This window comes from Pinus tabuliformis, chromosome 1_2, assembly GCF_031772625.1.
Source record: "Pinus tabuliformis cultivar Carrire ecotype Pingquan chromosome 1_2, CPIR1, whole genome shotgun sequence".
NCBI classification, from domain to species: domain Eukaryota; kingdom Viridiplantae; phylum Streptophyta; class Pinopsida; order Pinales; family Pinaceae; genus Pinus; species Pinus tabuliformis.
Window position 1 is genome coordinate 938,754,812 of NC_142298.1, and position 12,721 is coordinate 938,767,532.

The 12,721-nt window shown below is 35.5% G+C and overlaps 1 protein-coding gene across 1 annotated transcript in view; it reads right to left on the minus strand.

The window, feature by feature from the left end:
• Nucleotides 1–12,266, minus strand: part of LOC149209031 (uncharacterized) — a 74,783-nt gene extending 62,517 nt beyond the window's left edge. Inside the window, exons 1-2 of the mRNA XM_089398499.1 lie at nt 11,535–12,266; nt 9,423–9,637 (exon numbers count right to left, since the gene is read on the minus strand). Coding sequence (XP_089254625.1) covers nt 9,423–9,637; nt 11,535–11,710 — 391 coding nt within the window. The 5' untranslated portion in view covers nt 11,711–12,266. The remainder of the gene's footprint in view (nt 1–9,422; nt 9,638–11,534) is intronic.
• Nucleotides 12,267–12,721: the final 455 nt, after the last annotated feature.

The following is a 12,721-nucleotide window of genomic DNA, read 5'->3' on the forward strand; positions in this document are numbered from 1 at the left end:
GTCGTTTTTTGAAACACTGTACTGTGCAAAGGAGACATATTTTACACGGTTCATACAAGTCTTCAACTCATCCTCAGGATGCCAAGCATTCTTGGCATAGATGCAATTTGTTCATTCTTCTTATTCTACCTTTCAAGCTTTATCAATCTTGAACTATATTGAGACAGTGAACATAAATCTTTTCTTTCACACAAGGTTTTCAATGAACAAGGATTTGTCTCTATTTGAACGAGATTTCAATTATACTGTTTTGTCTTGAGATACATTCTAAAACTAGCTACTTGAGATTGAGGGCAAAACATTTTCAATCTCAATAGAATTTTGCTCTTATAAAAAAATTGAGATAATGCATACCTGGCTTGGACTTTGACTGAGCCAATTACCTTCAGATGTTTTATGGTTTTAATACATTTCCTCCAAAGACTTTTTCGGCCTTGTAGCAGACCAAGTAACTTTGATTTTTGAGAAGTACTCTTCCTTGGCAATGAGCATTAGCATCTTCTTAAACAAATCGTATTGATTGTGGATTTCCTAAGAGTCACTCAGCCTTTCGTTAAAAGTGACCAAGGTTTGATCTGAGGAGTTTCGGCCTCTGTAATATTTCTAAGATCTTTGGTCACTTCGATTTCTAGTACAACGCATCTTTCATCACAAATTTATGTCCTTAAAATAAGCTTCAACGATCAAAGCAAGTCACAAACCAAAACACGAATTGTAGGTAGCTCTTCCATAATTTTTAGATATTGTTTGAAGTTCCTAGGACTTCCTGAGGCTTCTCAATAATTGAGGAGGTTTTGAGAGTCCTTTGTTCATTAAAACGTTGTTCTATTTCTTTGCCAACAAGGGCTCCTTTCATAACAGTGTTCCTGAAACAATATTTAGCCTTACAAATATAAGGACTTCAACCTTTCTTATTCTTGGAGATACTTCAAACCTCTAAAGCTATATCTGAGGCTTTAAGATTTTCGGCCTAAGATTTTAGGGCTTTAACCTACTTAAACTTCTCCTGAGGCAGTTCAATGCCTGAAACAAGCTCAGTGGGTTTGGACTGAGGCTGAGGTTAGAAACTCTTCAACAAAAATTACAGCCTTCTCACAAATGTAAGAATGATTCATGAACCTTTAATCTTTGACCCTCCTACAAAGATTAGGTCTTCTTGTGGCTCGGATTAGGGCTTCTTTTTCCTTACATCAGGGTTGCTCTTTCACCCATACTCTGATACCATGTTGATTTTTCAGTAGTTCTCCCATCTGATAATTGTTTCTTATGATACTTTCATAGATTGATCTTTTCTTATATTTATTGTACATCATAAAACAATTACACAAAGAACTTCAACAATAAAACAATATGCCAGAAGGATCATAAAAAGACAGCCACACAAGAACACAACATTTTACCCTGGGAAAACCCACATGGGGGAAAAAACTCGACAACCTTTTCAATAGAGAAATATTCAATTCAACAGAGATACATCTTAGTCAATAACGAGGTCAAACATGGTCCATCCTCCAGTCAAGACATCTGCCCATAGAACTCTGACTTCATCTTTTTGGAGCCAAAAATTTAGCTTTTACAAATTCAAATTTTCTTCTTTTTCAACCGACATGAAGAACATGTCTCTTAAATTTTTCTCTTTGTTTAGCATGAAGAACATGATTACAAATATATTAAGGACTAAAATATACATTATGAAGACCGAACCATAGTTACAAAAATCAATAGCTCCATCTTTAGCAATGCAAGTTGAAATAGCTTCTTGTTTCTCAAAGTATATCAAATACTTTATCAAACCATTTTCTAATTTTTTAGCACAATAGAAATTTTCTCAAAGATAGCAATCTAAGGCCTTATTAACCCCATCTCTCCAACTGATCATCCTTTGCTAATGCCCGATTTCTCCAAAAGTAATATTGCATGCCAAAGTCAAGTGTCCCTTTCACATATCTCAATACTCGCTTTGTCATAGTCTAGTGCTCTACCTTTACTACTATCATGAATCTGGAAATGAAGCTCACAATGAAGCTAGCGGTTGTAAGATATATCAAACTACCCACTAGTTGTTTGTATCTGCCAATCTTGATGTATCACACCCTAGGTACCTTCTTCAGACCATATAGAGCATTCTTCAATCTAAAAACATGATGCTCCTTCCCTGGAACTTGAAAACCATATTGTTCTAAACTCCTTAGTTTGTTCAGTCCAACAAGTGCACACAACCATGTTGCTCGCTCAAATAAGCCATTTCACGTTGCACTAAGTGCCCAATCCAAGAAATTCCCAAATTTTAGGCAATCTCTCAACTTCACGCTTGCTCAATACCCATGCGAAGTCGCAGCTATTGAAAACACTCATCAAGCTTCAGTGTCGCACGAACCCACTCATGCGATGGAACGCCCCACATATGCAGTTTGTCCCCAGCGATGGCATCATCACACTCTCCAACAAGGTATTGGTGAAGCGCAAGCGTAGCCACCACCCTGAGGGTCTAAATACAGTAGTGCAAATGACGATCAAGATGCCATATGGGAGATGCAATTTGATGGGGCCAAATCAAGGACAAGCATTGGAGTTGGGGATATATTCATAATACTAGAAGGTGAAATTATACACTTTTTTGTACGTTAGCAATTGACTGCACTAACAGTGTAGCTAAGTCTGAAGAATTATTGTTGAGATTGGAATTAACAAGGAAAAGGGAGATTACGAAGTTGAAAGGAGTTGGTGATTCTAACCTTATAAGGAACCAATTAACAAACCAATGTATTACAAAAAATGATAGAATGAAGAAGCATATATGCAGATTGGAATACCATGGAGTCATTTGATGCTTTCACTGTCAAGGTTGTTCCTAGAGATATGAATGAACACATAAATATGATGGTTATAGCAATAGCAAATCTTCCAACAAGTGATGGGATGTATTCATAAAATGGAGTTTATCTTTAGACCTGTTGTCCTGGATAATGTAGACAATTGGCAATTTTTGAAAATGATGCCTACGTTATTAGAGTTTTTACCAATTTGCAAGAATTTTTCTTTTGACACGTCAATTACCAAGAAGATTCAATGCCATCAATCACACAGTTAAAAGAAAACAAAATTCCAAAGGAGCTAATTCCTTTGGAAAAGTTATTTTCTTTGTTGAACAAATATTTGTTATTGATGTCAATGGAGACACCAGCTTAAGGAAATAATTATTTAGGCTTGTGGAGGACTCCAAGCCCTTTCCAATGAGCTATAGCATGCCTCCTCCTCTCTGATGAGGAGAAATGAATTTTTAAGTGGAAAAATCAATATTTCACCTCCTCTACAAGTCGGCCTACGTGAAGTCAGGTCAGCCCCTCTCCCATGGATGTGTCTCTTCAAATTACGGTCAAAAGAGTATAAATAGAAGCAACACATCCTCATTTCACCCATCCACTCAAGTCAACTTGTGTGGCTACTTGGTGGCTTTTTCCTTTTTTATTATTCTTTTCCAAACCCATTTTACCAACTATCAGATCTCTGACTATAGCCTAGTTGCTCCCTATCAGCTAGCTTGTTGAGACTAACACTTTTGCTAGGTTGTCTCCACCCCCCAACCACTACACTTTTTGTTTTATTATTTTTTTTTTATCTTTCTACCATCACAACTCAATTGTACAGCTATGTAAAAAAAATCCCTTATGCTCGCATTGTACATATGCAATTTTGCACATACAACATCCTTTTTTTCCAACCATGTACGGCCTCACACGCTCTTGTATGGTCACTCAACACACTAAACATGGACTGCTCAATCCATGTGAATCATGTATGTATCTAGTTTTGTGTGTAATGTTAGAGACCGGTCTTCAGAGAACAAGCTCGAATACCATGTTAATTTTGTTAATCCCAACAACCTGGCAAATTACTACCTAATTTTGTTAATACCTAGCAAATCCCTTACAGTAATATTTAATTATTATGACATAGATCAAATGAATAAAAGACACAACTAGGATTTTAACAAATATAATAGCGAAAGAAAAATTAAATCATACACCAATCGCACACATGCACAAAAAGATTGTCTACCCTTCAAATTAGTTCTTCAAATAACTTCAAATTTTACAAGGGCTCCCTTCTTGGGATAATGGCCCACTGAAGAAACTACAAATACAACAAGAAACTTGGAGTAATCCCAATTGATCAAACCCTTCTGCAAATTTGTTCTTCGATCTTGTTGGCTTATTTGGATCTATATCCCTTGCTTCCCCGTGCACTCTTCCTCGAACCCTACACACTTGAATGGAAGTCCTCCACCTAATCATTGGGATCTCACTCTCATTGTGTCTTGTGTTCAAGATGTGTGTTGTCCCTTAACCTAGCATTCCTTTTCTAAGTTTGAGTTATTGACCAAATCCACAACCCTAATCTCCAAAGCGATTGATGATTGAGATTAAATCGCAACATCACTTGGAATCAATAGTTGAGATTCATCTAATTCACTAATGTGAATAGCTTTTGCATTTCATTAGATTAACTCTCTTTATCTTATAAAAGTTAATTACTTTAATAATTAAAGTAAGTGTTAGGGTTAAGGGTTAATTAGGCAACTTTAGCACGTTTAGACACTTAGGACTATGCAGAAGTACCTAGCCAATCTACAAACATCAACATATTTGTCTAAGAAGCACGATACTGGTAAATAATTTATCCACATACTAGACAACCTTGATCAAAATTGTACTCCTAAGAGCTTTAGAAGAAAGGACTTTAAAGCCAAGGCTACAAATAAGAAGAGCATCTACCATAGTCTGTCAACATAGGAATCTAGAAGCATCTAAAGTAAGCCGAAATATAGATGGAAATTATGTAGCCCCTTTTTGCTTGATCATGAAATTTTGAACCCCATTTCGTACTCTCCAATCTCATTTCAAAACTCCTTTACAAGAATAAACAAAAATTCTAGAGAACTAGGAGAGACTCGAGAGAATGGCAAGGGAACATGTACATGAAGAAGGTCAAGTACTATGAGTAGCCACAGTGGTAGTAATAGTTGCAACAACAGAAGATGACTCAAGTTGCCCTGTCTCAACCCTTAGTTTTTCCTCTTAGATTTGCTCTCAACAATGGAATAAGAATTGACTTTGCATTGATGGGTTACATCCGCAGGTACTTTTGGATGGAGAAGAACATTGTGGCCTATGATTTTAGCAAGACGACAATTTGAATAATTCTCTCCCCCACCCATTGGTCTTAAAAACTAGCATGGACCTTTCCTCCACCAAGGTCCTTGTGAAATAACCAATGTTGCAAAAGTCGAAATTGGGAATAAATTGGCAAGGTTTCAAAAATTGAAAAAGTCATAAAAGTCAAGAGAAAATCGAAAAAAATTAGCAGAAACTCAGCGAAAAATTTTAAAGTACAAAGATATCCATTTATCCAATTTCGTATAACTCCCATTTTTTTACGATTTAATCCCAATTTTTTCAATTTCGAAAAACTCACCAAAAACTCGCTCGATAAAATTGTTTGGTTGAAAAACTCGCTATTTGGCAATCTTGTCGTGATTTAATCCCGATTTTGGTAGCAATGGAAATAACTAATAGAAGTCCCTTTTACCATTTCGCAATGTTTTGGGGCTTTATGAATTTGTGAAAAGATGGTGGCACCATAGTTTTTAAAACCGGAACCGGTGATCGGACCGGTCCACCTAATGAACCGGTTTACCGACCGGAACCGGTCTAACCGGGACTGGTTTGGTCTAAACGAACCGGTTTTAGAAAAATACATTAAATAATTATTTTTTAATGAAAAAAACTATTTTTAAGATTTAAAACCATGATTCCAAGCCAATAGAGACAAAATATGCAAAGATTGCTCATTTATATACCATGTAAAGGTGAATATATCAAAATGGCATCGAGTGCAATACATATCGTCGACAAAATACATAAGCAATGAGGCTCTAAATGGCCTCTAGAGTGCAAAAACAAAGCCTACAAACTATGGGGCCAGTGGCCTACTACAAGACTTCAGTGTAGACTCTACATATATGATAATAGTAATACTATAATAGTGATCAACATTATCACTTGAAGTTGAAACTTCTCGTGAGTCTCAGTCATCATGATCAAACTCGGTTGAGTCTCGACTCCCAAACTTTGCAGTCACAAACTTCTCTATTGGTTCAGTGACTTGAGTCTCAAACTTCTGAAGGTATTCTGCCTAATATGCCCTATTATTTCATTTGGTGCTCCACATGGCTTTACATGGCCTCCTATCCCAGCCAAGTGTTGCTTGAACCTGTTAATACCCCCTCCTTGAATGGATTTTTGGCAATATTTGCAGATCATTTTGCCATCAATCATATCACAATGAGCCCATGCAGTGTCTTTGGCTTTTGGAGGCATGATGACTCCCTGGATGGTAGATCATAGAAGTGAGAAGTTTATAACACATAAAAAAAAAATTCATGGACAGCAGACTCAAATGAGGAATTATCAAGTGCAAATCCTTACCTGGAAATGCAAACTAGCTCCCTTAGCCTCCTCTTGAAGATGGCAACTCCACTGACAGCTACATATCTCCAAAATAGCTCCAACTCCAACTCCAAGATGACTACTTCAGCAAAAACTCAACACTCTCCAAGCTCACAAACAAACTCACAAACACTCCAAATCAGTTGTGTGAGACAAATGAGAGTGAGAGGGTGTTTTTGGAGGGAAAACACCCTTAGTTCCCCCCAAAACCCCTAAACCACAATCAGAAAACCGCTTTTTGCAAGTTATGGTGGGCTTGCCATAAACCGGCCGGTTTTTACCGGTTAGGTCAAAAAAACGGGCACATGGTGGTTCAAACCGGGTTTTTAGGCCGGTTCCGACCGGCAGGCTAGCTAACCGGCCGGTTTGACCGGTTACCGGTTTTTGTAAACGGTTTTTAAAACTATGGGTGGCACTAATATAAGGAAAACCAAGATGCCTTGATTATGGCTTTTAGTAAAAATGAAAGCCCAAAGAAAGGTGAAAATTTTCTAAAATACCCCAAATATTTTATGCGACAACTCCCCTGATTTTAATTTTGTTATCTAGCATGCTTCCTTCGCAGAAAAAACACTGCTCAAGCAATTTTCTAGCCTATATATGTAGCCTCTATACTCCACAATGAAACTCCAGTCGCAAAACAGATGTAGAATCTTGGAAAAACAAGAAGAGAACATTGTGGAGCACCCCAAACTCTATCCAAGTTAACAATACACTCAAACAATGCAAAACAGCAAAAAAACCAAGCAGCAAAAGAAAAGGCAAGTACTTGGTCAACTCAATGAAGCTAGTCAAACTCTCTGAGTTGATCAAAACATCTTGACTCAACTTGCCAAACCACCCTACAAATTTGTTATTAACTACACCTCTATAGACTTTAGCAATCAAATCTTTGTGTGAAAGGGGGTCCCTGATCTCACAAACAAGAGCATCTCATACACCAAATTGGTGTCTGGCTTAGCCATGACCTTATTATTATTGTTGTTGTTGTTGTTGTTGTTATTATTATTAAAGTTAAAACTGAAATCGAATCTAGTCATTGAGATTTGGCCCAGAAAAAATTGAGTGAAACAAAAGCAATACATGAACTCTAATGCTAATTCCTCACCAAGGAGAGGACTTCATGTTAGTGACAATAAGCTCTCTAAGACATATGTACAAACACAGATATCAAACTGTGAGGCAAACAACATGATCAACAAAGCAATCAATATATAAAAAATTATTATGCCTCCAATAACATTCTTGTAGCCAACCACTGACGAGTGGGGGGAAGTTGTTGAGAAATCAATAGGGCTATAATTAGGGTGATTTCTCTTAGACTTGATAACTGCTTGTGATGTATTTTTACTTTTCTTGATTATCAACTTCTTCTTTTATTATTATGTTGTTCTTATCATCAAACAGCGACCAAAAACATGAAGATCAATAGTACACAAGAACACATGATGTAGGCTACAAGCCAGGGCCAAAAATTCTCCTCTTGAGAGGAAAACCCAAAAATCTCCTCTTCTTATAGATTCTTCAAAGGACAGATTCCAAGACCTCTAGACCAAGACAAAGTCAAACCTTCTTGATGATGTGCTTCTTCTATCCAAGTCAAACCCAGTCAAATCTCTTCCAGCTGCACAACTTTGACCCACAGCTACAGAATTTCAGCCTCCACTGCAAGTCTGAAATTTTCGGCCCCTACAACAGTTGTTGCTTCCACACGTGTAAGGGAAATTAGGGCTTCCAAGGCTTCCTTGCTTCTTCACTTGGGCTGCTTCTTCTTCTAGGGCTAGTCAGTGACCTAATAGTCCTTTCTTCCACCAATTTCGACCTTCTTTCTACAACTTCGACCTTGTAGTTGCAAAACCCTAGCCTTATCTTTGCACGTGTGAGAGAGAGAGAACCAACCCAAAACTTCGTCCTTCTTCCTTATTTTCTCCTTCGCTAGCCTTTCTTCTTCTTCTTCTTTGCTTGGATGATGAGTGAGTGAATGAATGTCCATAGGAGGTTGAATTCTCTCCTATATATAGGCTCCCAAGGAGGACGACATGCCCTAATGAGGCCAACTTCTTCGCTGTGAGGCCGACTTGGTCTTGGAGGGGTGTTTTTACACCTTAGACACAAAAACAATTCTTTTGAAATGTTACAAGATGCCCAATGTGTTTTTACACCTTAGACACAAAAACAATTCTTTTGACATGTTACAAGATGCCCAATGGGGTCTTCTTCATATGACAATGACTCTATTGACTTCTTGACTCTATGAGAGACCCTAGAAGCACTCAATGAGTGTTTGACCTATAAATAAAATAATCCTTGAGCATGAAACCTATGCTAAAAAAAATAATAATAAAATTATTTTCTTTTTATACAAGAATCAAGAGCACATTTTATATTTATAAAGACCAAACCTAGTTACATATTTCAACAGAAGTACCATTCAATATAATCAATTGAAATTTCGAAGTTCATACTGGAAGTACATCAAATAGAAATATTTTTTCGAAAAAAAATGCCAGTTTGATCTACAGTTTATTGGGTGTCATTCTCCAACTGATCATAAGTTGAACAAAGGCAGAGTGATCTTGGATAAATACAACAAAAAGGCAATGCAAACACTGAAATGTGCATGGGTGTTGCGCATGAGTTGAGAATAATCAACTGGGGTGACAAGCTAACTCTTGTAGCCTTTCTTTCCAACACTGAAATAATAAAATGCTTCAAATAGCAGAAACAAACTCATAAACTGGATTTTTCTAATTAAATTTTTAAACAAATATTCAATTAAATTCATTTTTTTATTCTGGGCCCTATAGACCAGGTTAGGTCTCAAAGGGCACTAATAAGATAAACATAAAAATATCAAATAATACCCTGCTTTTTGTTCTACAAATGCTTATGTTCAGGGAGTTCAGGGACTACCGAGTTTTGAGGTTTCTGTCTTCAAACGCTCCAATTCAAAAGTAAGAACTGCATCGGATACCTTGAGTTCAGGTTTGTCGTCTACAACAATCACTGCAGGCTCAGCCTCAGCCTGAATCACTGCACCGCCTCTCATTCCCATAAAAAAACCAATGAACAACACCAAAATGAAATACTTTAAGGCCCCCATGCTGAAATCTCCACTAGACGAGAGCCTGGAACGTATACCACAGATAAAAATTTCAGAGTTAGTATTCCTTATTTCGACTCATTTTTCTAAATTATTTCAAAAACATGAATCCCTCATATATATATATACACTAGAATATAAAAATATTGAAAAATATTTCTTAGAGAGAGAAATAAAATTGATTATATATATATATATATTCCAGGGGAAGAAATCAGTCTCCCTCTTAGTCCAAGGGTTAGAGTGAGGTTGTTGGTACCACATCATTCCACAAGTATACTCATTTAAGAGTTTACAAAACTCAAAATCAATACAACATTACATCAATATTTTATCAAAGCATTATAGCTCATCATGTGAAATGCACTAACGGAAATTTGAATCTGGGTAGAGAAAATAACAACCATTCCACCTAACCACCCCAAATAACCCCAATAAATATATATATATATATATATATATATAATTTTTGAAAACCACATATATTTACAAAGTGTCATACATTTACCAAAAAATATTTGAAGACTACAAATATTTACAAAGGTATCTACATCCACCAAAACAAAAACAAAAAAATACCAAAAAAAAAAAAATTCTCTGGTAAAGAAAAGTCTATTAGAGTCTAGAGACATAAAAAAATCAAAAAGAGGCCTCACCCTTCAGATGGGCGAGATTCACTACCATGATTATTATGAGGGAGAACTTCAAAATTCTGGAAAGATTCCATACTTTTGATTTTTTTTTGGCTGTTCGTTGCTGAGCTGAAGGATGGTTTTTTTTATAGCTTCTGTAATAGCAATATAGACACCTAGCATATATGTGTATTTTTGTCTTGTTGGTTACAAAATGAGAATATTTTTGTCTTGTTGGTTACACAATGAGAATTTTAAATAGGATAATGATGTACATGGGAACTAATTTAAACATGGTCTGGACTATGTTATTTTTCTGTATATATCAAATATATGTAAACTAGTTTTTTATTATTAGAAAATTTGTTGATTTGTTTTTTTCTGAAAAAGAAAACAAAAATTAAAAATCCAACTGATAAACATAACAGAAATTATGAATTGAAAACAAAACATATCAAAAATATATATGTAAACAATTTTTTATTAATAAAAAATTTGTTGATTTTCTTTCTGACAAAAATCAAAAATTCAACTGACAAACATAACAGAAATGATGAATTGAAAACAAAAACATAACCGAATGCATAAATAGAATCAAAACACAAAATGCTCCAATGCCGATCATTCCAATAATTTTTCAATTGCAGATTATAATTTGGACACAAAAAAAGGCAAATTAATATCTCCACTCAACTTTCTAAACACTGACGAAGTTTGAAACTCCGTCCAGTTTACAGATATTGATAGAACCTAAATCAATATCAAGTACTTATTTTACGAAACTAAAGATATTTAAGCGTCGAGATGAATATATATATAATTAGAATTAGAATTAGGACAAATAAACCATGAAAATAACGTCCACAATAATTTTGGAAACCCTAACGAAGTTAAAAATCCTAGAAAGTAAAAATCCAACAGGTTGTCTATTAAAATAGGAATCAGTTACATGTGTTCGATGTATTTGATGTATCTATATCAAATCCTTATCAATATATTAAAACTATCTTTATCATAGATGGTAAACCAGCAAAACTGTTTCTTCAACCGACAAAAGTATAAGTCATCTAATCTATACAATTATTACATCAAATCCTTATCAATATATTAAAACTATCTTTATCATAGATAGTAAACCAGCAAAACTATGTCTTCAACTGACAAAAGTAAAAGCCATCTAATCTATACAATAACTATTGCGCATAAAGAGCGTTCAGACTCTTATCAAAATCAAAAGTTATTGCCGGCATTAAAATATATAACTTTCTGCAGATAATCTATTTTTTAAACCTGTTTCTTCCTTCAGCAAGTAGTCTGCTATGGCTGGAAACACTGTAGTGAATCCTTCCGGACTGTGTGTTGAGACCTTTTTTGAAAAGGGCATCAGCTGAAGAATTTTTTTCCTGAAATACATGAGCAAAGGATATCCTATGAAATGAGGCCTTTAATTCGCTGATCCTGCGCATCTAGTTGTACAAATATGGAGGTGCAAGGGAGGATCTATCATTGATCCAGTCTATGATGACTCGTGAGTCATCATATATATATATATATTCTAAATTAAGCCACTTAGCCCAGTATAATAACTCCCACAGCGCTATCACCTCAGCCCTTGTATTTGTCCCATCTCCACAGCCCCAGTATCCCCAGCAAAAATGATACTGTAAATCCTGCGATACATCTAAATGAACCCCACATACACAAATCCCTTGTTGGGCGGGCCCAAGTCTCCACCAGTTTACATATACTGGTAGCATGTAAACCAATTCTAAGTCCAAAATTTATGAAATCAAAGCTATTTGGGTGTAAAGTTAAACATGTAGGATAGCGAATAAAAGAAAAATGGAAACCCTGACCATCAGGTTACCGATATTCGGAACATCTGAACCAATTTTAAATTCAAAATTTATGAAATTAAAGCTGAACGAAGGTAAACATAATATATGGCAATATAATTTGGCTAAATAAAACAAAATTAATGTCTACATTCTAAAAAACCAGACAAAGGTGAAATCATATATTCCATCAGGTTATAGTTATTATAACATTTAAATCAATTTCAATCTAAAAAAACTATTTAAATGTCAAGACGAGCAGCATATATAGAATTATAATTTAGAATAATAAAGACAAATTAATATTTACACTCATTTTGATACCCTTACGAAGGTTAAATTCCATATTCCACCTTGTAAAAGCTACTGGTAACACCTAAACCAATTTTTAGTACAAATGTTACGAAATTAAAGCAGCATTATAAATAGGGTAATAATTTAGAAATAATGAGGGAAAAATCATCTCTACACTCCACTTTCCAAACCCTAACCAAGATTAAGTCCTATATGCCGCGACAATCGGAGTATCTAAACCAAGTTTCAAACCCAATTTTACGAAATTAAAGCTGTTCAGAGGCGAAGAGCATTTTCCTTTTTAAGATAGGATCAAGGCACGGAAAGTTGAAAACAAATAAGCAATGC